At 46.3% G+C, this 26,071-nt stretch overlaps 2 protein-coding genes across 2 annotated transcripts; one reads left to right on the top strand and one right to left on the bottom strand.

The window, feature by feature from the left end:
• Positions 1–363: 363 nt before the first annotated feature.
• On the bottom strand, positions 364–17,394 carry LOC118233183 (hepatoma-derived growth factor-like). The gene is made up of 7 exons (XM_035428594.1): positions 17,376–17,394; positions 11,523–12,034; positions 6,341–6,417; positions 5,995–6,133; positions 5,185–5,358; positions 3,417–3,662; positions 364–2,550 (listed from the first exon to the last, which is right to left on the bottom strand). The coding sequence occupies exons 2-7, from the start codon at positions 11,607–11,609 to the stop codon at positions 2,530–2,532; spliced, it is 744 nt and encodes a 247-aa protein (XP_035284485.1). The 5' UTR covers positions 11,610–12,034; positions 17,376–17,394; the 3' UTR covers positions 364–2,529.
• prcc (proline rich mitotic checkpoint control factor) lies at positions 15,980–25,333 on the top strand. Its single transcript, XM_035428593.1, is given in 8 exon segments — positions 15,980–17,400; positions 17,825–17,872; positions 18,848–19,176; positions 19,178–19,370; positions 19,935–20,027; positions 20,564–20,710; positions 21,792–21,857; positions 23,240–25,333. Coding segments are annotated over 8 exon segments (1,341 nt in total). The 5' UTR covers positions 15,980–17,022; the 3' UTR covers positions 23,327–25,333.
• Positions 25,334–26,071: the final 738 nt, after the last annotated feature.

Below are 26,071 nucleotides of genomic sequence, written 5' to 3'. Positions count from 1 at the left end.
GTTCTGCTGGTCCAACTTTGCTCTAAAGCCAGATTATGGGCGTCCCATTTTGAGTTTCTGTGTAATGCATATTACCAGTGCTCAATGTTTTTTTTCTTCTTTTTGCCAACAAGTCAAAGTAATGCTTCGGCACCTCTGTGCATTCTGTTGACACATAATGAAGCACAGCGGAGATTTCTCCCCTTTTCTTGATCAACACACACAAGCACTACCTTTTTACTCAAGATTTACTTGAAAGACGATGCTCACAAACCACTTCTGCTTCCATTAGTGCCTGCAGTGCATCAACCTCATCTTACAAGAGAGAAAGAATGAGATTGGAAATGTTCATGCAAAATAAAATATAATAATACAGAGCAGGCACATTTTTAATAATCAACTTGTTTATTGTTTTAACCAAAATGAACTGAAGGCTACAGCAGAACTAGGCTTAGAACATAGCTGAGTATCAATCTGCATAAAAGAGAAGAAAAAAAAAAGGTGTTTTATGTCTGAATTTCCCGACCAACTACTCTAAAAAGAGACTTGACTAGAAAGATGTGATGTGATGATGGGACAGCGTGGGGGTGAGGAGGCGGGATCATGATGAATGATCAGGCTACAACACAAAAAAAGCATTACATGTCTCAGTATGTTTCAGAAAGGGGGGGGCCTCAGAAGTCATGCACTCAGTCAGTATTACAAAGGATGAGTTTGATTTGGGGGGGGTGGGTGAAAGGGAAAACAGTGTTGAAATCAAGTTGAATGAAAGCCTCGATCAAACATGTTTTCAAACGGGCTAGGCACAGGTCAGTACACTCCAGGCAACATCCAGGGAGGAGATCAGGGGCTCCCAACATAACATAATCGCATAATTTAAAGCAACGATAAGTGCATGTTACATAAGGGAAACTTTTTTTAACAGAAAAAAAAACAAAAAAACAACAAATAAATTTAGTTCTCCAGTCACAACAATAAGACAACCTGACCCAACCAGGGGGTAACACTTCTCATACTGAGAATACATAAACATTTAAGACACTTCGATTCGATTTTTGTTACCTTCTTATGTTTAATACGCTGAAGAAAAAAAAATTAAATAAAACAGGATAACAGCTTTGGTTTTGTTGTTATCTATCTTTCAGTTACAAATCGGGATCACTTCATCCCCAAAGCTTAGTGCAGGTTCACTTCAGAGCACTTTTAAAATGGTGAAGTCTACAAAGAACAGGAAAACACGTTAGTCAACAGTGAGGGAGCCCTCAGTGAATTCAGCTTCTTTGCCAGGGATTTTGTACGGATAAAGTCTCTTCTTGTAAAACCTCAAGTATCAGTGACAAAAGTTATGAATGGGCCTCAATGGCACCACACTACACCCAAAAAAAAAAAAAAAACCATGTAACTGTACATCCCCATAAAATCTTTTTTTAAATTGTCTTTTGAAGCTTGGCTATAATTTTGCTGCACCATAAAACTTTAAATTGGTACCTGTGAGGCAACTCGGAAACCTTAAAGGCAACATCTAGGAATGTTTTAGCTTGCGTTTTAGCAAGTTACTCATGCCGTTTGAATCCATGCCGAATCCAATTATGTTACCGATTTCCCATAAGTTTGAGTTGGTTTAATGAAAAAAAAATAATAATAAATTGGGCAGCTGGGTTAAACATCTTAAATATCAATGAACTCAATAAAAATAGTAGATCATTTCTCCAGGAACATTCAATAGCACAGTGGGAGCTAATTGTCATTTGGTGACATATCTTAAAACATTTGGTCAGCTCTAGCATGCCACTTATCTTAATATCAACCACGCAGTCTGACTGGTGTATATATAAAGCGATGCACAGTTAAAGCAAAACAATTAAAACACTGTGCAGAACATCATCCGTAAGAAAACTAATTATTTCAACCAAAGTTAGGTAAGAAAGGGAATAAAATTAAGATAATATGTATACATCTTGAATCCCAGAATGCTATTGCAGGCTTGTTCATGTTTTCTTTCTTATGAAGCACAACATACATACAGCGATTAGCAAACGTGTATCAAACTAACAAACTGAAACTAAAGACAGATTCGAATCGAGTATGCAACAGAGTGATTATTTTCCTCTTCAAATGGATTAACATTGCTAATTCTGTATCTGAAATACTGAAGTTTTATTCTTTCAAATTAACATCTGAAAAGAGAACCAAGCGTGTTTCATATTTAACTTAATCTTTCATTATCACCTAGTGGCCAGACTTTGTAATTGCACTTAAAAAAACAACCCTTTCCCCCCAAGGCTAAAACTTTTGTCTATACTGTATTATATCTGGTCTCTGCAACTCAGCTTAATTGGATCCCAGATGAACAACATCCAATACTGGCATATGAGCTTTGTATTTTCTTTCATAATATTTAAGTTCTTGCAACAACAAAAAAATGTCTCCATTACTTTAACTGCAGAAAAACCTAGAAATTCTGCAAATTTTTTCTGTCTCCAAAAACGATCTGTAGTTCTGGGATGGGGGGTGGGGCCAGGGGGCGGGGCCTCCAAGCTTCTCAGGGCGTTAAGCGCTGTCTGTCAAAGCCTAGGCAGGAGAATACAAAGAAGAAAGGGTGGGGGTAGGGGGGACAAAAAAAAACAGAATGTGAGATCTTCAAGAGTTCTAGAATGTGAAAAAGTTGTTGCCCAGCAACATTGCTTAGACTTAAGAATCATATTCCCACAGATCACTATCAGACTCTGTGGGTTCCTTCCAATCGCTTATTTTCACTTCTTGCATCTCTTCCCAGACATGCAAGCATGAGATACGAGGACGGAGGAATCAAGGCAACAAGTATTAGGCAAATGTAACGTCCCTGTTCAGTCAAGCGGCAGTTTGAAGCTACGTAAATTACAGACGTGGCAGATGCGGAGAGGTGGATCCACAGGTGGATCATTTCAAAAAATTTTCTTCCACAGCGAGGCTGTGTTTCCTCACTGAAGCATCCTCCGGGAGCTTCCCTTCTCCTCCAAGGAGCATTTATACGGATTTGAGTGTCCTTAAATATGGCGGACCTCAACTGATTTCCGAGTCATGCAAGGACTGAGGAGACGAGGACGGATAAAATAAGCGACTGGAACGAACCCTTCATCATGTACGGTGAAATTATGTTGCTTATTGTAAAATGAGTGGCAAATCTTTAAAATTCATTCAGTGTTTATATTTATATACATATGATTTTAACATGGTTGTTTTAATGACAAGAGCACATACCAGAGATTCCACCTAACGCTGCATAAAAAAAAAAAAAAACATTTTTATTTCAACCAAGGTGATGTGTCATATTCTGTAACATCAGCTTCAGAGCCCCCCCCCCCCCCCCCCCCCCCCCCCCACTGCTGCTACATGACTATCACTCACATTCAGAGGTCACATGTTTGCAAGAGGCCAGCCACGATTCACCCTCTCACCTTCTCCGCCGTTAATTGGCCCTCAGTCGGCGGGTTAGCCTGGCTCCCTGGCTTCAATTCGCTGGGTGGAGCGACAGCAGGGGGTGGAGCTGTGGCGGTGGGTGGGGCAACCGGGAGCCCCGCCCCTGCGCTGTCATTGGCCTTTAGCTCGGCGCGGTCTCCGCCAGGCCCCTCGGCGTCGGATTTCTTGCCGTCAGCTTTCGTTTCTCCCTCCCCCTCAGCATCCTTGGGCCGTTTTGGAGAAGCCTAGAAATGGAACACCAGAGTTAATTACATCAGATATTAAAACACAGCCACCATACTATCAGCCTTTTAACCCCTTGTGAGGTCACAAATACTTGATTAGAATGTTCTTAACTGAACATTCTAATGCTGATGTAACAATCACTGCTGGGAAATAAAAGCAATGTAGTTCTAGACCACTGAGAACCAAAAAAACTACTCTTCAAAGTTTTTTCATCCCCGCTCTTTGCGTCCCAATTTGGAGGGATTTTCCTCCCAGTAGTATTCACCAGCTGAGCTCACTGCTGTTGTGTAGAGGAACCCTGTCTAGTGAATAGGGTGGTCAACAGAAGTGTGCCCCTTATAAAACCCCAAAAGGAAAACAGACTGTGAGTAGGCACGGTTTTAATGTAAGGATGGCAGTTCCTGAACATTCTCCCGGATCAGCATCATGTAAGCCTTAAGCTGGTGTCTTTGATGGTGTGGTACAGTGGGCTCTGACTAACAAACACCATTCACAAGTGAACAGTTATTAGTCAGCATGAACCAGCAACAAAGGTTAGCCCAGTGCGATAGGCTTACGGAGGCAGTGCAAGCAGGATTGTGTCTTCATTTGAGGACTTGGGGTTTCACTTCCATCCTTGGGTATATAAGGGGAAAAGTGGAATGGTTCGAGGAGACTCACCAACAGTCTCCTGCTCGCCATTCGCGTGTAGCCATTCCACTACACACACATTTACATTTTGTATATTGCCATTATTGCATTCAGTTGAACCTGGTATTTGACATCTAGCAGTTTTAAGGTCCTAACACATACACCCAGGATATCTGCACCCTGTAGCCACTTGTCTATACACTAGTGCCATAGCAAGATACACAATTGCATCCATGCAGGCTACACATGGGAAAGGCATGTCCGCTCTACCAAGATAGATAGCGATGTGCATAGAGCCAGGCTGCTGGTGGAGAGCAGTCTCCACTGTCTCTGTGCAACTGTTAGCACAGAGGAAAGGTTAAAACGTTACCTTGGAGTCTGATAAACAAGATATCATTAAATTAATCCAGTTCCAGTAGCCCCGGGTAAGACTACACGCTTTCCTTCGCCACTCAGATACTTTTTCTGTTTGGTGCATCTGAGGGAATTCTTACAAGTACAAGGGTCGTTTGTTGGCCTATTTTCATGAGAGCGTAGCATCCCATGTATTGGTTTATGTTGGAATGCCAAAATTTCATTACCGCCTTTACCTCAGACCTTCAATCAAGCTGATTGTAACGAGGGGATTTTGGCTGAATAGCAGGCCAGTTTAATGGCTGAAAAGCAGGCCAGTTTAATGGCTGAATAGCAGGCCAGTTTAATGGCTGAAAAGCAGGCCAGTTTAATGGCTGAAAAGCAGGCCAGTTTAATAGCTGAAAAGCAGGCCAGTTTATTAGCTGAAAAGCAGGCCAGGTTTAATAGCTGAGAAGCAGGCCAGTTTAATGGCTGAAAAGCTGCGATTTCTCTGGGAACCTGGCGGGACGGGCCGCGAGCGGCCGCGGTGGCGCTCACCTCCAGCGAGTCCTCGGCCTTCCGCTTGGCGGCTCCCTTCTCGTTCTTCTCGTCGATGACCAGGTTTCCCTCGCCCTCGTCGCTGCTGCCCTCGGCGTCCCCCCCCCTCGCCCCCGGCCCGGCCGCCGCCTCGCCTGCCCCCGCCCCCTTCGCTGGGGCCTCTTTCTTCTCAGGCTGAGAGATTGAGAGGGGAAAGGAGGAGCCATGGTTAAGACAGCGCCACCTAGGGGATGGCCAGACAGTGATCTGCAGAATATAACTGGTGTCTAAAGAGGTAAAGTATTCAAAATGAAGGAACCCAAAACGCATTCAGGCATGAAGCAGGTTGCGGCTCCTCAAAGTTCCAGAACCTGGGGATTGATACTGTAGTGTAATGGTGAGGGAACTGGGCTTGTAACCAAGAGGTTAGATGTTTGATTCCCAAGTAGGGCATTGCTACCAACATGAATTGCTTCAGTAAATATCCAGCTCTATGAATGGACTGTTTGTAAAGACTGCATGCCAGTGGTTCCCAATCCTGTTCCTGGGAGTCTACTGTCCTGTAGCTATTAATTTCAAACCTAATTTGACACACCTGATTTTCAGCTGCTCAAGGAGATCTCTAGCTGCTGATTGAGGTGTGCTTTGTTAGGGTTGGAGTGAAACCCTACAGGTTAGATCTCCAGGAACACAGCTGGCAAACACTGCATTATGACATCATAATGACATCACAATGCAAGCAGTGCAAGTCGCTGTGGGTAAGAGGCGCATGCTAAATGAACACGATGCGATGTAGCCACGCAAGGCAGCGCGCCAGAATGTAGCAGCTACCTCGTGTCCCGCGGCCTTCACTGTGGGATTGTTCTCGATCTCCCACAGCCCGTCGCTGAAGCCTTTCCTCTTGGTGGGCTTCCCGAACTTCTCCTTGCACTCCTCGTACGGGAACAGGTCCTTGGGGCCCAGGAACGCCCTGGTGGGACGGTAAACACACGGTTAATTTGAATTCCCCCCCCCCCCCCCACCTTGGTTTTTACCCCTGTGAAATGGGTAAGAACCGTCATTTTTACAGTACTGCAGAGAGTCTTGTGAGAAGCAGGCTGGATCGGGCTCAGTTGCGCCCATCCGTTTTTGGGTAGGAAACCCCAGGGCGCCATGGCCATGGAAACCATGTACTCACGTCTCATGGGTCCCGAAGAAGAACACCTGGTACTTGTTGGAGGGAGACTTGACCGCACCTTCTGGGAGTTCATCGATCTGAAGGGCGGAGCAAAAATTAGGTTCACACTCCATGTAGGCAAATACATTTGAGGGAAACAACTGTTCTTATCACAAATGACGACTCCCAATGTTACTGCACCCTCCAAAAACCAGAAAAATGTACCCCTCCCCCCCCTTTCCCATAGTTTATTTAATGGACCATTAAAAGACTGGACAGAAAGAGATGGCAGAAGACACAATTACCACAGAAACACTACCCATCCGTTTCCAGAACTGTTCTGGTCAAACAAAGCATGTGTTGGTAGCTTTTCGGTTTCAAATGCTGAAATTAAATGACACATGCAATCGCACCATGCATCAAAGCAGGATGTCACGGTGTCAACAGAAGAAGGACTGAACTTCTAAAGTTGGGAAAATGGAGTGATAGCATCTGACGGGTTTTCGAAGTCTGCGGTATTACCACTCCAGTAACTACGGTTACCACCCCATTCTAGAACAGGGCCAATGTACTGGCTCAGGCGAGCCCAGCCAGTCAGACTCAGGGAAGCCTAGCCAATCACAGGAAGTGTGAAGTGGGCCAGTCGGCCATCAGACAGTCTTGAGAGGCAGGGCTGTGCACAAACTTTGTGTATGCGTGTGTGTGTGATTACGTGCGTCTGTGTATGTGTGTGCGTGCATGTGTCTGACTGTGTGTGTGTGTGTGCGTCTGTGTATGTGTGTGTACATGTGTCTGACTGTGTGTGTCGGACTATACGTGCATGTGTGTCCATGTGTGCGCGCGCGCGTGTGTGTGTGTTTGTGGTGCCACCTGTCAGAGAGCCCAGCTAACAGCCACACCTGTGCAATCACATTCCACAGCTGTTAGGCCAGGACTGTGAGGCTTGGGCAGCACTCAGCCAAGGGGATTTCCAGAAAACCATTGGCCAATTCAAGCCATAACCCCTCCCCCCTCAACCCAGGGCAACACCCAATTGGCTTTCTGGCTCTTTTAAAAAATCACTGAAAGACTCAACTGCCATTGGTCTGTGCAAATTCTCCTGTTACCTACCTGCTTCCTAGTTGGCAAAATCTCACTAACACAAAGAATACGGTTTTTTTCTGTGTGGGAGCAGAACTGTACTTTACCTAAATGACTTAAAAATAAACTGCATCAAACCAGTCAAACCATATGTCAGAGCAAGGCTGATCTTTGACTTACCACGCATCTCTAAACTGTGTAGGATCCCTGTGCTGGTCATACACGTTAAAAAAAGCCCGATTTAAGTAAAATCTGAGCAACTTCTTATATTCACAGACTTCTACGAACAACCTTCCGAATCCCTTGGATTACTGCGTCCAGGAGCATACACCAAGAGGCCCTCAGTCTTTTCACACCACTGTCCTGTTAGAGAAGATAATCTACTCAGACAAATTGAGCATTTACCCAAATAGAAAACAGGCTCCAAAGTGAGCAAAGCAAGATCATCTGCACGTAACTACATAATTAGCCCATATAATGTCTTGCCAAACGGTTCCCTGCGTTGGGAAACCATGCTGTGACTGTACCGCTCAAAGCTCCAGGCTGTTCAGACGCCTGCAGGAACGTGCGAAAGGGGACATATGAGATCCAAGCTCTTCCCAGCACGAGCTGCCCAGCGGTGGCGACGGGCTGGTATTTGGGGCGGAGCCTGCCGTCAGGCAGCTCTAGCCACGCCCCTCACCCCGCATGGAGGCGGGCCGGGCACAGCCGTTATATCCCACAGCTTCCTGCCCTCGCTGGCGCCTGTCCCAACACCATCCGGGGCTGCCAAAGTGAGATTAGGGCTTGTGAGAGAGGGAGAGAGAGTGGGTGTGTGTGTGCGGGTGTGTGTGAGTGCGCGCGAGTGTGCATGTGTGTGTGGGATCTATTGCCAATGCTGCTGCTGTTGCAGTTGAAAGTTTCTCTGAGGCAACATGCAGTCAGTTGACCTCGCTGCAAGCACCTGCGCGCACACACACACACACACACACACACACACACACATGCACACACTTGTGTGCACACACACACGCCCCACTGATTATCTCTGTTGCCTCTTTCAGTTTGAATTGGGGGAGGAGCTTAGATTCTGCCCTTGGCCGTGAGACTGCTGCCTGCTGCTGCACCGTGTGTGTGTGTGAGCACGTGTGTCAGTGTGTGTGTGTGTGTGAGAGCTTGTGTGTCAGGGTATGCGTGTGTGTGAGTATGAGTACGTGCGTGTGTGTCAGTATGTGTGTGTGTGAGTGTGTGTGTGTATGTGTGTGAGAGTGCATGTGTGTGTGTGTGATTGTGTGTGAGTGTGCGTGTGAGCTGGTGCACGTTCTCTGACCCAATCAGAGGGCTCCCTGCTCACTAAAACTCCCAGTCAGTGTCCAATTCTGCCAATGATCTTGAAGTGGGGAGTTTGAGCGTGGCGGCTTTGGCGGGAAATTAACACTACAGCCAATTCAAACTGTAATCAAATTATTTTGTGTGGGGTAGGGTGGGGCAGTTCACACAGAGTTCCAGGGTAGAAGTGTGGTGCCCAACCACCACAGCCCATGAGTCCACCCCTCAACAGAACCTTTACCTGGAAACCACCCAAACAGCCAACCCCTCACTCCCCAGTGTAGGGGGCATTCAGTCCAGAATCCTCTCCCATCCTCAATGGCGATACAACCTCTCACCCTGACCCCCCGACCCCTCTTCTGTTTAGTGCAAAACTGTGTGGGGGGGGGGGGGGGGGGGGGGGGGGGTCATTGTTCAGCAGTGACCCCCCCCCGCCCCCTACCCACCCGCAGAACCGCCAGGAAGCCGGGCCGTTGGGCCTGAGTCACTGCGCGGTGTGGATGGCCCCGCCCCCCACCCGCTTCCTCCCGGGCGCCGCGCCAGGCCCAGACAGCGGCCGTGGATTCCCCACCACTGTCGAAGGCCTCCGGCGCGACCGCACTCGCCAAACGCGTTCACACCTGGCGCACACACCGACCACCGACGCTCTCCAGCGCCAACTAATGGCTGCTCTCTGCAAACATTTTGCCTGTTTCCGGCCGCCTCTAATGTTCAACGGGTCTTCGCAGTCACACCTGTGGCACCCGCTTCTTGGGACAGGGCAGGGGTGAGCTAAGGAAACCAAGACCACCAGGCTCCCAACAAGATTATTCACTGTAAACTGTGTAAGGGTTGCTGCTGAAGGATTTCAAGCTGAAAGCTCTATTTTGTTTGTTGATTACACAATTAAGAGTTTCCCCATACATTTCATCATAGACTACCAGCATATTGTTCTTGAAAATTAGGGGGAAAAAATGTTCATCCACAGAAATTAATTACAGCAGCCGAATGTCTGCCAACTTGCGTGCTCTTTCAGCATCTTCCCATTTGGCAGCCATTTTTATTCGCTGAGTGCAAGCTTTTCAGACGGTTACATAACAGAGAGCGCTTGTGGCAAACAGAAAAGGTTTAATTATTTTTGTGAATCTCTGCCTGCAGAACTCCCCCGTCAAGCATTAGCCCCTAGACACCTGTTGCCAAAACACCAAAATCGAGTATGTCATAACGGTCCAAATCCAGGCCTTTAGGCTAAATGTGGCAAGGCTTCCACCAAACAATGTCTTGACTCTTTTAAAAGATTCACCCTCAACTCTTACCCATTTAAAAAATCTCAAAAACAATTATGCAAACAAAAACTCTGGTTAAACACTCCAATTCAGAATTCAGGCTGAACCGAGGTTGAAATTTCAACCTTTAGTTTCAGTGCGTGTATGCACTTTTGTACGTCGCTTTGGATAAAAGCGTCTGCTAAATAAATGTAATATAATGTTATATTCAAAACACGAACGCGTTGGGATGTTTAATAAGGCTAGTGACCAATGACATCTGGTTAACATCGCCAGTGAATAACGGGACCTCCTACAACACAGCGCAATGCACTCACCACAGGACACGGATTTTTTCCTCGACACCACAATGTAGACAGAGAGACACCCCAGCCATTTTCATCCAAGAAACTAATTGTAAATAACCATTTTAAAGTAATTTCGCTGAAATTGGCAAATTGCCCAATTTTCCTGCTAAATATAGCATGCTTAGATAACCGACCGGTTGGTGCAGAAGTAACACTCACTAATTAATTATTACGAATCACAAACTAGCAAAACATTTACACCAGCTGTACTGTACTGCACATAGCGACAACTCAGTATTGAAACGTGTCAAGATCAAACGATTTCCAGCGCCTGAGGTTATTTGGGGGAAATGAGCCATTCCGCCGTGTCCTCCATTACACCTACGCAACAACACGCCCTCACGGGGAAGATCAATAACAGTTACTGTTTGCTTCTGGAGTAACTTGATACGGATTCCCGCCGTCCTGAGTGGTTACATGTCATTCAGGCTGTCGGACAGAACCACACGCCGCGCCGTCACTCGACTAGTCTAGCAAGTACAACAATGTGGCAATCAAGCAGATTGCAACAGTGTCAAAAATCAACCACGGGCATCTGTAGCACCGTAGCTGGCTAAGCGGTTAAATAACTTGTAGCTCCCAGGCTTTCTAGTTACTTACAAGCAAACCCATGCTAGTTAGCCAGCCAGTAAGCTAGCTATCAAGTTAGCTACCTAAAGCTACCTGTCAACTTGTACAATCCAGCTAGCTACAAAATACAATGCCACCCACATTTCGAACAGCTTAAAAATAATTCCTGGAAGGACTGAATGCCATTTTCCCTCTTGCATACACAAGCAAACCCAATTTCATGTTCCATGTTTATCTGTTGGCATGCCTCAATTAGCTAAATGGCTAAACAGACAGATTTTACAATTCGACTGACGTAGGCCTCGATTTAAAATGAGCGAGCTTGAACGGTATTAGCCACCAACACGCTTGGACACGCTTCGGTGAACACATTCAAGCATCTTCTATTTCGGGTAGTGGAATATTATTTCACATAATAACTGTCAACAAATACGTATTATTCCCGCCCCTATACACAGCCCCATGCAAGCGTGCCACGAGCCACCTACAGTAGCTTTAGCTAATAAACTTAGTGTGTGAACAGCAATGGCTAGGCCCCGTCAACTGCCAACGTTAAACGTGCGTACAGCAGCTTCGAGCACGCACAAGTAAAGAAAGTTAGATACAATAAAATCTAGTATTAAAGTTTCTTACCCTCGCCGGCCAGTGTGGATAGCCCTTCATTTTTGCAAACACGAGATCGCCAGGCTTGTATTCCCTTTGCCGATTCGACCTGGGCATATTCTCCTTTCCCCCAGTAACAGTAAAAAGTGAAAGTATATTCGAAATAGTTTTCGAACGTTAGCTACACAAATATTTTACTGTAACCACAAGCCAGCTTATGTCAGCAGCTAGCTATTTTATCAAACGCTTTTTACATCAAAATAAATCCGGCGCAAAAAAAAAATTATAATTGGAAAATTTTTGCAAGCGAGCAAGGCTCGCAAACTTTGCACAGTCCTCTACCGCGTGCAAAGTTGACAAGTTACAACTCACGGTTGTGATTTTTTTTCTTCGACTTTTTTGTGGGAAATTCCTGGTTCAAGAAGTCTAACCCACTCTCTCTTCAGTCTTCTTGTTTTTGTTTGAAATCGGAACTGCTTCCCTCCTCCGAGCACAGACACCCCCTCCTGTTGGTTCCTCACATCAAGGTTGACTCGTAAGGCCTAGAATAAGAAACAGGCGCCACAGCAAGGCATCATACATCGATATTCCGATAGGGTAGGTTTATTTATTGCTACAGGTTAAAATCTTCTGTTTCATGAACTGCCCTGAATGTAAATGTTTTTCCCTGGATATTTATATCGCATCGTTTCATCCAATCATATGCCTGGCTTTTTCAGGAGTGCGTTTTGAACTATTTTGATTTTGCATCATCATTAACAATAGAAGATGATTTGTGAATATAATCAAGACCAGTTTTATAACTAAATGGAGTATATATTGCGCACGTTAATGGCTCATATTTTACTTTCCAATCAAACAGCAATATGAATAACTGTAGTAACAAAAGCAGGAATAACGAAATTATATGGACATAATGAAAAAAATATATTACAAAGATGAAGACATACTCTGTCAAATGCATATCCTTTTAAGACGGTCAATGTTGCTCCAACCATAATATTAGCATGCATTAAAAGCTAATTGATTGGAAGATCTTTTACCCCATATAGTTATAACTTCTTGGAAACTACCATAAGTAGTTTTAAGGGGAGGTTTTAAGGTAAAGTTTTGAATTCTTTGCTCCAGCCCCAAATAATAATAATAATAATAGTTACATTGTACATTTTCTCACAAAGTGCTTTACAGTGATGAGAAGGAAACTCTCTTCAACCAGCACCAATGTGTAGCACCCACCTGGGTGATGTACAGCAACCATTGTCCCAGAACACTCACCACACATCAGCTGAGGTGGAGTAGGAGGTAACAATTTTATCTCATTAAATTAGGGGTTGGTTATGTGGCAGGTTAATATAGCCAGGTTGGGAATATAGCCAGGATACCAGGATACCCCCTACTCTTTGTAATAAGCATTGTGGGATCTTTAATGACCACAGTGAGTCAGAACCTTGGTTTTGCATCTCGCCTGAAAGGCGGCATCTCTCACAGCACAGCATCCCCATCACTGCACTGGGGGTATATTTGGCCAGAGGGAAGACTGTCCTCTCCTGGGCCACCAACACCACTTACAGCAGCAACTTAGTTTTTCCAGGGGGGTCTCCCATTGAAGTACAAAGCAAGCCCATACCTGTGTAGGTTCAGACATTCAACAGGAGCAGAACTCATGGTGGTAACTGGGGGCATATAAGATATGAGAACCAAGCTTTTTTATGCATGGCATAGCAAGTTGCAATAATGCAGCTTTTTAGCAGAAATGGGTACAATTATGTCTTTGTGTTCTTGGGTAATAAAAAACGAAGTACGCGTCGAAGTCAACTTTTTAATACTTTCCTTTCCCTGTAGCCATTCTGCTTTTGGCTCTGTATTTGAGGGCAAAGAAGTTTTTACTCAGTCAAGAAAATGGACAACAGAAGGCAGGATCATTTCATGTATTTGTGTATTTTATTTTTTGATTTTTGTAGTGTCAATATGTTTTTCGGTAGGCTTAGAAGTCAGTAGTGGTGACGTCAAACTACAAGTATGTTTCATATTGAACACATTTTCTTTGTTCTTACACTCAAGAGTGTTTTCCTGCAAGTGTACCTGTATGTGTGTTCCTACAAGAACACAGAACATATGTATACAATTTGAGCATAGCCATTGTTACCTCAGCATTAGAATGTGCAGTAAAGAACATTCAAATCTCATATTTGTGATCTCACACCATAAAGGGTTAAACCGTGGGCAACTGCCTCTCTGATTCCGAGAAAATTAGTTTCATGGGTAATAACTGCCGCACACTTGAGTGAGAACAACTGTAAAGAACTGTTAGGCCTCTGTCGGTTTGTTTTTCATCAACTGTCAGTTGATGAAAAATCAACTTGCGCTCCTCTGATTTTTTTCCCCATTGGGTTTCAGGTCTTTATATTCCCTTTTAGCTCATCTAGATATTGAATTCAACAGTGCACCATAGTTTTTTTATATGAAAATATTAATTATTTGTACAAAAAATTTAATAATAATTGAGCTAAAATGTATATTGTAGTCTTCGACCATTAATACAAAGCAGGTTTGGCTCATAATTTTTGCTTTGTATTTAATTTATTCATTCTACCAAATGGTTAAATTCAGTGGGCATGTGCACACTTTCACCACTTAGGAGCCTATTGCTTCACCTCAGTAATTAATTTGAGCAGTGTTTTTTTTTTTTACCTCTTTACCTATTGTTTCCTCCTTTTATATAATCGTTTACAGCATAGCACAATGTGAATATTGGACTCTTATTCTTCATGGCATGCCTAGCCATTTCGCACATAATGTGGCTGAGAGGGTAAATAATACCCCAAAACACAAAAAGGATCTAATTCATAAAAATGAACAGCCTGTTAAAATTCTGGGATTGTGACTGTGGTTGGAATGAAAACCAGCATACACAGGGCTCCCCAGGACTGGGTTTGAGAACCACTGGCCGTGTCCTAAACAACTTACTTGCACACTATAGAGCCGGGAGTTGATGTCATACAATCCCAGCATGCATCTGCCTTGATCAAAACTACGCCACATTGGCAGGTATCTGAGAGTGCCACTAATTCTGCGCCATTCATTTCAGTTTAATAGTTACTTAGATTTTTAAATAGTAGATAGTTGTTCTGCCCCAGGATTTTAGAACAAAAGTGGGCATGGAAAGGGGAGATCTTTTTAGCGAATGCCAAAAGATCCTGTAAGGCAAAATAATGGATTTCTGGCCCCTGTTGGCTGCAGCTAAACCATATTAAGATGACTGCTTATCATAACGTTAACTTTACATGTATAAAGTAATCCTTTAAAGCTTATTCAAAACAGGCAAATGTTACTTATTAATGGGTGAAATCAACACTTTTATACCAACTACTTGTGTTTTACCCATGTTTAACTGAATACAGAGCTTGTGATATCACTAATGTAAAAATCAAGCTAGCGCCTATTGTCGGACACAGGACTTATTCTGACACTTTCCAGTGCTAATGTCAGGTGACACTACTCAGGGCTACTCTTCCAGTAAAGACAATGCAGTTTTCGGAAGGAATACTCCACAGCTGAACATTCATGACCAATCCAGGCTTTATTCACTTCTAGCCTATCAGGCTTTTAGAAGCCTTTAAACAATCGCAGAGTACATGGAGAGAAAGTTCAGTAAAAAATATTGGGATATTGCAGGTCAGGAACTTTCTTCCTTTTTCTCAGTTTGGATTGTGGTAAGAAGCACCCCAGGAGCATGGTAAGGGTCACTGATATTTAGTCTGTCAGTCATTTTAATATACCGATCAATGTCTTTTTCCCATGGCGTGCAGGAACTGGCGCCGTGGGCTATGCATGGCAAATTGTGGTCACTCACTCACTCACGGACGATCTGAGAGGAACGTTTAGTAGGACGCATGTGCAGGGGGTGCTTCGTTTAGGAGTAGGCGAAACGGGACGCATGCGCAGGTGGTGCTTCGTTTAGTAGGAGTAGGCGAAAAGCAAACATGTTAGGGTTAGCTAAAGTAACAATTTTGGGAGATGCAGACAAATAAAGGCATTGAGCTAAGTTCGCGTGTACGGATGCTATCCTGCACGCATGAGTAGGAGCTAAGGACACACAGCTACAACCACCAATACAGATGTATGGACACACGCAGAGAACAACAAATAACGTTACAGAGGTGAGGATGTGCCATAGCTAGCTAGCTATATAGTTCGCCAAGTTGCGCTGTGGGTCTGGATGGTTTTGTGCTTGTTTATTAAAGTGTGCTGTGAACTCACAACGTTTGATCGTGAGTCTTCCAACATTCATGTGCATTCATTTTTAATGACAGCTTTCCCACCAACATGGCGGAGGCAACTGATCCAATGCCGTGATGCCCGGAGCTCTATTGAGTATACAGGTTACAACTTGTATAATCTATAGTAGGCAAGTAAGCTGTTTTGTACACGGCCCTATAGTGCTACTTGCCAGAAGTTTGACCATTTTTGGTGGGAAATCGGTAAACCTTAACCATGGAATTTAACATCTCAATTAACTGATGAGCACAATAATGTAATATTTATTTACAAGATGTCTGCCGGTGCGCAAATTGATGTTTGCGAGGAGTGAGAATCTGTGGTTATTTCTGTGGAAATGATTTCGTACCAAACTCTTGGTAATGGTATCTGAGCCCCTACGCTTTCTGCGCTGTTGCGCAGTGACCAGCTGCTGCGCTACATTGAGCCTCGTGAACGTCCCATTACCTGGTGTTTTGAGTGCCTCTGTAAGGCTTTAGCCGAAGTTACCTTCAAATGAAAATAGCATCGTGAATTAATGCAAGGTGACGGGGAACGCTGGACTTATCGTATCACCGAGCGAAAACGAAGCGATCACACGGGCAGCATGGAAGATGTTCTGGACTCAAATTCAGAAGACAGTGCGAGAAAACAACCAGTTGCGGCCTAGCTGCTAGCCAAATCCCCGGCCTCAATTTGAAGCCAGGCCTGAATCGCGCATTCTGCCGACTTCGAGTGTACTCTCAACTGGAAACACTAAACCGATAACGCTCTCCATAGCAAGGCATTTAATATTGGTGCGTTACGCTACTATCTGACACTGGCAAAGTTAGGTACCTGAAGTTTACTGTGTTTAGTAATGTAATTGCGATGAGACCAATGGTATTTCTTGCACGCAAGCTAATAACTTAGCAGTACTAGAACGGGGATTGGTACTGGGACAATGAAAAAAACAGTCTACAGCAAACAAGCATGCAATGTTACTGCTACAAGTCTGGCAATTTTAAAGTTTGAGTTGAATGTAGTGGAGAATAAACATTTAGGTTTTAATTTTTATATAGAATTGTAGCCCGTTTTATACTCCAAGTAGTTTCCTAGCTGGACAGCCATCTAACAGTTAGCTAACGACTCTACCTACAGCTCAAAAGGAAAGTACCACAGCAAGCAAACGTTAGCACGTAGCTCCGCGTGAGGAGTGGTTTTTTTGTAAGATAAGTTAATTCCATATGTAAATGCCCGATTGTTAGCTCGCTAACTTTCACAAAATTCCACCATGTCTCTGGTAGCATACGGTAGCAGCGATGAGAGCGAATCCGAAGACACGCCGAAGTTTTGCGAAACAGGAGGGAAAAGTTTGGGACTTTTTGTAAGCCTCCCTTCTCCGAAGAAGCCTGCTTCTGAACCAGAGGGTCTGAAAAACAGTGGACCAAGCATGGGGTTAAACCTGCCACCTCCAAAACGGGACACTTCTCAAAGGTCCGGTAGCCCTCAGATACCCGCGTCTTTCATGTCAGATATGGACCCCGGGCAGAATTTGGACCCAAAGGGCGGCCACCCTCCGATTTCGAGTGGGTTGCATTTGAATTTACCGAAACCGAAGAAGCGCACTGAGCCGGTGAAAATTACCATTCCAGAACTGCAGAGAAGAGACGTGAGTGTTACTTGCGCAGGTTTTCTTCGTTATGTTCCATCGTCTGTTACTTCTGCGGTGTGTTCAGTTTGAGTAAACGTTGAGCGACCTGTAACGTACCAATGTGAGTTGATCGACTATTAGAGATTGGAGTACTCTTAAAACATCAGCACTTGTAGTGTTGTGGTTACTCAAGGATATTCCAGCGTTCTTCCTATCCTAAAGGCAAGGGAAAAGTTATTGGCAAGACCTAGGCCGTTTTTTTGGGGGTTTTTCAATGTGCATATGAACTCGCTGGTAATCTCATTAATCTCATGAATAATTGAAGTAACTTCTACAAATTAGAAAACACCTTGCAGTGCTTATATACACGTTTGTCACATAGTTTACCTTACCGGATTGTCATAAGGTTGTGTTGAGTACTTGTATCTTTTATTTTTTACAGTCAGATTCTGAGGAAGAAGAACCAGTGAGTAAAAAGGCCCTTTCTCAGGTAAGATTCATCCCACTGTTTTGTTTATGCTAAAATGCCTCTAGCCTTCTGTCCACTGGTCGGTGTTGCAGTCTGGGGCTACAGCTATGAATTTTTAGACCTGGAACAAAATATATTGGGACACCCTCCCCCCCCAGCAAATCTGTAACAAATTAAAAATAGTTACACTACCATATCCTCCCCCCCCGGGGCCTGGGACACAGTGTCCCATAACCCCCCCTCCCCCCCATTGCAGGCTGTTCTGATCTTCAGCTGAAAGCCAGGATAATGCGTATTACAGGCTTTGGGAAGGCTACTGTAAGCTTCCAAAAATGAAACCTGTAATGGGGAAAAATCGGCCCAATTTGTTCTTGCTCTGTGTCCGTATAAGCCTCCTTCTGTGGGAGACAGAGAGTTTGTTTGGTGCCTTTCGCTCACTCGACTGTGTCACCCAGCCACCAAACACCAAACACCACCCACCAAAAGCAGTTCCCTCTAAACCCAGAGAGCTGAGGGTCTGCTGGTTTTCATTGGCACTTGGCACACAGTTGGCTTCACTCGTGGTTTCTTGGGTCTGAATTGGTTGCTGATTTGAAGTTGAATACAAACACCCGGCAGACGCTTCAGCTCTACAGGACCAGGGACACAGGACCCTGGCTGTGGCTGGTGTGTGATGGGTATTAGGCTTTAACTGAAAGTTATCAGTAGCCTGAATGTCTCCGTGTCCATCAGGATTGTTGTTTTGAATTCAGTCACTCCAGGAAATGATGAAATTCAGTTCACTTTGTGGGCAGTTTTCAGTTGGCGAATCAGACTTTTTCCTCTTTCTCTCAAGTTGTTTTCCTGAATTGACTAAATCGAAAGTGGTTTGATCCTCTGACCTTGAAGTCCATTTCAGCGGAATGTGGCACCAGACGGTCCAGTTTCTTTCATGAGGTTCACGTGGTTCCTGTTTCTGGTTTTGACCCTGTTGCCCCCCCACTCCCCCCTCCCCAGTCTTCGGGCGGCCTCTCCTCCCTCCTCCCCCAGCCACGAAACCTGGTCGTCAAGGAGACGCAGCGAGTGCTGGTGCCGCACACCCTGACCAAGCGGCCCCAGGAGCCGCGGGCCCCCGCCCGTCCCGCCAGCGTTGCCGCCCAGCCCCTGGGCGCCAGCGCCTCGCCGTCCGCCATCAAGGCGGCCGCCAAGTCCGCCGCCCTGCAGCTGGCCCGGCAGATCGCCCAGGAGGACGAGGGCAGTGACGAGGAGCTGGCCCCCGAGAACTACTTCTCCCTCTCCGAGAGCTCCCAGGCCCCCCCGGTGCTCCCCGCCCCGGACCCCGACCCCCCCCGCCGCCGCCACGCTGCCCCTCCCGCCGGGCACCGAGCCCCCCTTCCAGTCTGACGCCCCCCTGGAGTTCTCCTCTGCACCACAGATCCCAGGATCCAGTGGGGCCTGGGAGGAGCACCAGCAGGAGGCGTTCTACCCCCGTTACCCAGAATCCTCCAGTCAGGGCACGGAACAGCAGCCGCTCTCTCAGGTAACCGCGACAGGGTGAATTCCGTTACCAGGCCTACACTCGTGAAAGATTCGCACTTGAAATTCTTTTTGTTGTTGTAGTTCATTTTAAGCATGAGATTCAAAGGTTTTGCTGGTACATTTCCTGCTTATTCAGTAAACGTCAGTAAGATCCACACTCAGAGTTTCTCCCCAGTTATTCACCACCCAAACCTTGGAAAAATGTTTGCAGCAGAGTCCTGATGGCTACGACATGCATATATTTTGATTTTGCCAGTCTAGCTGCAACACACTGCCATTTGATTTAACTTTTGATTTAAAGTTAGCAAATTTTTACATTTTTATTTAGTAGTTTTTGAGTTCTTGGTCAATGTCACAAGTTTGATAGCCAACTGAAACTAACAAACGAAAGTACTGTGTAGGGTCGATAATGAAACAATACAAGGCCCGTGGAATCAGACCTCTTTGGTTCATAGCAATGCATTATCTTGTTCTCCATATTGTGCTTCAGCCGGTTTTTACATGAGCAGTTGCACAACTTTTCACCTCTGAGGCGCCGTCTAACCGGGTGCTTCCTGTTTGGCAGGATTACTACAGCGGGGGGTACTACCAGGACCCTGAGCCTGCAGCGACGGAGGTGGAAGGGCCTGGGTCCTCGTCCCTTTTTGATGACGAAGCGGTAAATGGAGTCCCACTTTATGCCTGCATGTAATGCTACTATAATCGCATGGGCCCTCAGCTCGTGCAAGATAATAGAATTGGAACACGTACGTCTGGCGAGTCAAAAACCGATGTCTGGACCTCTCGTGGTGGTTTGTGTCATGTGTTACAGATGCAACATTGTAAGAATTCGTAAACGGCATTGGGTATTACATACCTAGCTGGTAGTCAAGTGGGTCTTATTTCCGAATTGGGGGGATTGTGTCACTGCTGTCTGGTGGTTGGGGAAGGGCTGGAAAACCCATCACACTGTCAGTCAAAAAAAGTGATGGGAGGAGCACTGGCTGCTGTCCAATCCACTTGCTGGCCTTGCAGCACTCTTGATTGGCTCATGACATGTTGTAGTTCCACCCATATTGGGATTCACAAGGCATGCCATCTCGACTAACCTGTGGAAACCTGGGCGGTTTCCTCTCTCACTCCCACTCCCTCTCCCTCTCTCTCCCCCTCCCTCTCCTCTCCCCCTCTCCCTCTCCTCTTCTCCTCCTCCCACAGTTTCGGAGGCTCCAGGGAAAGCGGAACAGGGGGAAGGAGGAGGTGAAGTTCCTGGAGATCAAAGGCGATGACCAGCTGAGCGGCAGCCAGCAGTGGATGACCAAGAGCATGACCGAGGAGAAGGAGCAGCGCAAGTCCTTCAGCAAGGTAGCGGTCTGGCCCCCCCGAAATGGCCTCTCCCGTAAGAGCCTAGACCAAAAGAGTCCCACCCAAAAGAGTCCTACCCAGAAGGTAGGGGTCCAACCTCACCTGAAAGAGCCCTGCCCGAATGACCCCCACCCAAAAGAGTCACGCGCAAAACAGCCGTGCCTGGACGGTAGGGGTCCGGCCCTGAAACGCAGCGGGTGCAGTGGTGCCCCAAGGACCAGGTTTTGGGACCAGTACCCCATAGCGTATTGGCCTGTGCTTTAGGGACTCTGTCCACAGTGACACCCCACCCTTAATCCCCCTTACCAGACTTTTAAAGATTCTGGACTGTAGTGGAAATAGCGTTTGTTTGTTTCTGTGTCTTTGAAGGCATACTATGCAGGATCATTAAGCCTGTGTTTACTATCAAAGAAATCTCCTCCTCCATCTTGAACCCCGCCCACTCACCCGACCATGTTACGGACCGACATTACCTACATTGTCTGATCGAGACCACGAAATGGGCTGAAGCCACCAAAGAAAAGCATTTCGAGGGTTAACTCTTGGTCTTGAACAGCCCTGTCAGCTTGTCTTTTTGCTTCACTGTATCTGGGCCATTGTGGCTGCTAGCAACAAACCAAAAATCTTACATTACATTACAGGCATTTAGCTGACACTCATACAGAGCGACTTACACAAATTATTACATAGCTTTTACATTACATCCATTTATACAGCTGAATATATACTGATGCAATGCTGGTAAAGTACCTTGCTCAGGGGTACAACAGCAGTGTCCTACCTGGGAATCGAACCTGTGACCTGGAGGTTATAATGCCAGCTCCTTACCCATTATACTACTCTGCTGCCAAACCTCAGGCGCCCTAGCCACACCCACCCCTCGCCTACACAGAAAAGAGTGCCACGCCAAGAAATGTCCCAAACACATTTTAGAATAACAAATACAAGTAAAGGTGCATGCATTCTTAGCATGGCTATTTTAGAATATTTTCCTGGTAAAAATCCTGCATAGTATGCCTTTGATGTGCGTTTGTGGCTCACTGATTGGTCCCCACTCATTCTGAGCTCTCCTGTTTTACAGAAAAAGGGAGAGCAGCCCACCGGCCAGCAAAGGCGCAAGCACCAGATCACATATCTCATTCACCAGGTAAGAGCTGGCCCCGCCCCCTACACTCACATATCTCATTCACCAGGTAAGAGCTGGCCCCGCCCACTACACTCACATATCTCATTCACCAGGTAAGAGCTTGCCCCGCCCCCTACACTCTCATATCTCATTCACCAGGTAAGAGCTGGCCCCGCCCCCTACACTCACATATCTCATTCACCAGGTAAGAGCTGGCCCTGCCCACTACACTCACATATCTCATTCACCAGGTAAGAGCTGGCCCTGCCCACTACACTCTCATATCTCATTCACCAGGTAAGAGCTTGCCCCACCCCCTACACTCACATATCTCATTCACCAGGTAAGAGCTGGCCCCGCCCACTACACTCACATATCTCATTCACCAGGTAAGAGCTGGCCCCGCCCCCTACACTCACATATCTCATTCACCAGGTAAGAGCTGGCCCCGCCCACTACACTCACATATCTCATTCACCAGGTAAGAGCTGGCCCTGCCCACTACACTCACATCTCATTCACCAGGTAAGAGCTGGCCCCGCCCACTACACTCACATATCTCATTCACCAGTTCAAAGGTCTTCTCATGTCATTGCAATAAATTCTCCCCATTTACAGCTCGTTTTTATGTTTGGAAGGTAGAAAGAAATATCTGGAATGTTTGGAATTTGTCAGTTTATTTTTGAAAATCTTGAGAAAATGGAAGAATGTTTTTTTTTTTTGATCAAAATGCAAACATCCTTAATTAAAAGCTTTGTTACGGTTGAATACTTTACTGTGGATGCACATTTCACCCACCGGATCCGCTCCTGAGAGACTGACAGTGGACGTTGCAGCAATACGACAGGCCTATGATGGCGATCGGATATCACAGACTGGGAGCAGACAGGATAAAAAAATTTGCCAACAAAAAAAGTGGGGGTAAAAACCCCGCTCAGAAGGAGGCTAAGCCACACGTGCTGGGCTGCGTGTGATTAAACTGCTGCCTCGTCTGTTGCTCCAGTTCTCTGTAATTGCCTCAGATTTGTCTGACTGAATCGCTTGTCTAGTTCTAGCTCTCTTTTTTTAGCCTCGTTATACGCAGGTTAAGCGGAATGCTTAAATGTGCATGTGAAGTATCGGCTGATACCCAGCTAACACTGAACGTTCTCACGATGTTGCTGCAATGCAGTGGCCACGTTACAAACATTCCAGTAACACTGTGAGAGCGTTTTGTCTTAGTTTGGGATGGACATCCTGTCTGTAGAAGGCTGACTTCCTGTCTGTGGCAATGCCTTCAGTAGAGCAACAGCCTGTTTCTGGCTGTTGGACATCAGCTCCATTCGTTTGAACATAACTTTATTGTTCTGCGGGTACTGTCGGCGCTCAGGGGGGAGTGAATAAAGTTGTGTGTCTCTCCACAGGCGAAGGAGCGGGAGCTGGAGCTGAAGAACAGCTGGGCGGAGAACAAGCTGACCCGGCGACAGACGCAGGCCAAATACGGCTTCTAGGGGCCGCGCCCTCCAAGGGGGCGGGGCTGGGGGTGGGGTGGAGGAGGGCATGGCTGGGGTGCACAACCTTTTTCCTTCCTATTGTTTTTAGTCTTCACGATGGCCAGTTGAGAAACTAGGGGCAGCACATTACCTGTTACCCCCCCCCCCCCCCCTCACAAACTGTGTGATGTTTTACTGAAGTATATTTCTATTCTGTTTGTATGAGGTTTCTTTTAGATCTGACACTTGGTGAGAAATTAGGAAAAGGGAAATGAAAGTTTGCAGAAAATGAACAAAAAATTTCACGGTTAAGTTGTGTTCCCACCTTTGTTGTGATGTAAGCTGAGCGGAGGCTGTCAGGGCTTGGGGGCAGGCAGCAGAGGAGGGGCTGGGTGTTTAATTTTGGGGAAAGTATCAGTGAAGTGGTTTTGGGCCTCATGGAGGGTTGGTACAATCCAAAAAAAGAGGCTCCGGTACTCTGAGCTGGGTTAGTTGATGACTTCAGTGTTGCTCACTGCTTCCAAAATGGAGGAAGCCGGACCATATCCAGGTTCTCCGAGCATATCAATGGACATTCTGTTCCTCCCTCTGAAAAAATAGAACACGCTGTCCAGATTTTCTGTTCACAAATTGAATTTGAATTGATTTCCCGAGTTTACAGAACTGAAATGGAATTGAACCCCCAAACCATGGAGAAGTGCTTCTGAACTTCCGCAGTAAGACCCAGACTCTGCTTCAGAACCCATCTCCATCTGAGTTCTGCCGATGGCCTTCGGTCCGATTAACCCACCTGCAGTTTGGTGCGAGTCCTCCCTTTTTGCTTTTCGCCATCAAACGAAGGAACCGACATTCGAGGACGTTTGCGGTCGCGTGCGAACGAAGACGGGGGAACGCAAGGGAAACGCAGGCCGGCTGCGAGGTTCGTGTTTTTTAGGCCGTGAAATTCGAAGCGGCAGGCTTTTTACTGATCATTTCTCAGGAATATAATCATGTCTGTGGCTCATCGCTTCGTCGCCTCGTGAAGGGCAGCGTTGTCTCTCGGAACCACCCCATTGGCTGGTCTAGCCGTGATGTCACAGAAGGCCACGTTCTCCCCATTGTGTTTGATCTTCAGGTGCAGAGCACGTCTCGCCACGGCGACCGCCTCGCCATGGCGATGTATGTGCTCCCTGTTCCCATGGCAGGTGCCGCCGAAGAGGCGCTTCCAGGTGCCACGAGGCGAAGATTTCCTCAAAAAACTGCGTAGCTGTCCGTCTGAACTGTCGTTGTCATTGCGTTTATTTTTCTTAATGATTGGAGGACGAGCCCCACGGTCCCCCTCCCCATAAGCAGATATCGGATAGCGGCCCGTGTGATTAAGTGACACACGGTGTAGACGGTGGCGTTTTAATCCCAGTGGCTTCGTGTCGTCCTGTTACATGCATACTCTTACGTGCAAAACATCACAGCAGTAGGAGGAAACGTGCAGTTGTCTGGATATGAATGACTGTAAATAAGTTGGACGTAGCCACCGAGTCGTTCCTTGGGCAGTATTTTTATGAAGAAGACTTGAGTCCTGAATGTGTGTACCTTCCCTGAAGATTGGGGAACGCCCTGCTTTTGGGTGATAATCGGGTAATGGTATTGATAGGAAGGGTCACCTGACCCACCCCTCAATATGTTGTGCATCCCCTGTGCACCCCTGTGTCGAGCAGCCAGTATTTCACGTGAACCCTACCCACCCCTCCCCTCCCTGGAACTGAAATGGTACATCCCACAGAGTTACCCTAGTGCACCCAGTATACGTGCCGTTGGAGATGTAGATGCCAGAACTCTCTTTCCTCTTTGTTTTTTGTCTCAATCCTTGTTTTCTCTTTGATACGTGCACATTTACTGCACTGTTTGTTTATAATGTCTCTTCCATTACTATTGTATAAATATATAAGGGCTGTTTCCCTGCTTAGGGGTCATAAGGAAGATTCTGGGCTTCTGGTTTAAACCGTATGGGGTTACAGATGACATGGAATTGATCCCAACCCTACTGGAGTTATCCCCCCCCCCCCACCTTCCCCCCCCCTTGTACAGAATTAACCGAGCACATAGACGGAACCCTTATTGGAAGTGCCGCGTTTCCCGCTGGACTGAGTTTAAAGCGGCTTGGAATCCGGCATTCCTGTCACCCTGGGTTTCTCCCGCAGTGTCACATGGGTCACCTGCCTGCCCCCCGCCACAACCCCCCAGCGCCCTACCCCGCACCCCCCCCCCCCCCGCAGCCATGGCAACGTGGCTATTTGGCCGGGCCGAATCCCCGGGATCCCCGCTTTTTTGTTTGGATCGCCCCCGTCTCGGATGGGACGTCCCAAACCAGTCCGCACCCACTGAAAACGTTACCGAGCCCAGGGAGACAGAGTGAGCATCTACATGACTGTAGCTTCCCCACTGAGTGCAAACAAACATTAACAAGGTTTTTTGAATCTAGGATAGTGCAACTGGTAAGTAAGTCTATGCCAATCGTTGATGTATTGTTCTTAATAACCCTATGTAAAAACATAAAGTTGTTTGATTAAAAGGTGAACAAGGTGACTTTTACAACCTTCCTGATGCTGTAGTGTTATGCAAGCTGTAATCAAGGTGGTCTGAACACGGCTGTGTGTCACGCTGCCCTTTGTAATACACATACCTGACGTGGTGTTGAAATAAAAGTCCCTGGATATCACTGCTTGGTGTCGCGTTAATGCTGAACACTGGGGGCTTGCCTGACTGTCTCTGTCATATAAACTGCAA

This window comes from Anguilla anguilla, chromosome 8 (assembly GCF_013347855.1).
Source record: "Anguilla anguilla isolate fAngAng1 chromosome 8, fAngAng1.pri, whole genome shotgun sequence".
Lineage (NCBI taxonomy): Eukaryota > Metazoa > Chordata > Actinopteri > Anguilliformes > Anguillidae > Anguilla > Anguilla anguilla.
Note: the sequence above shows the minus strand (reverse complement) of the source record. Positions and strands in the feature narration are given on the sequence as shown.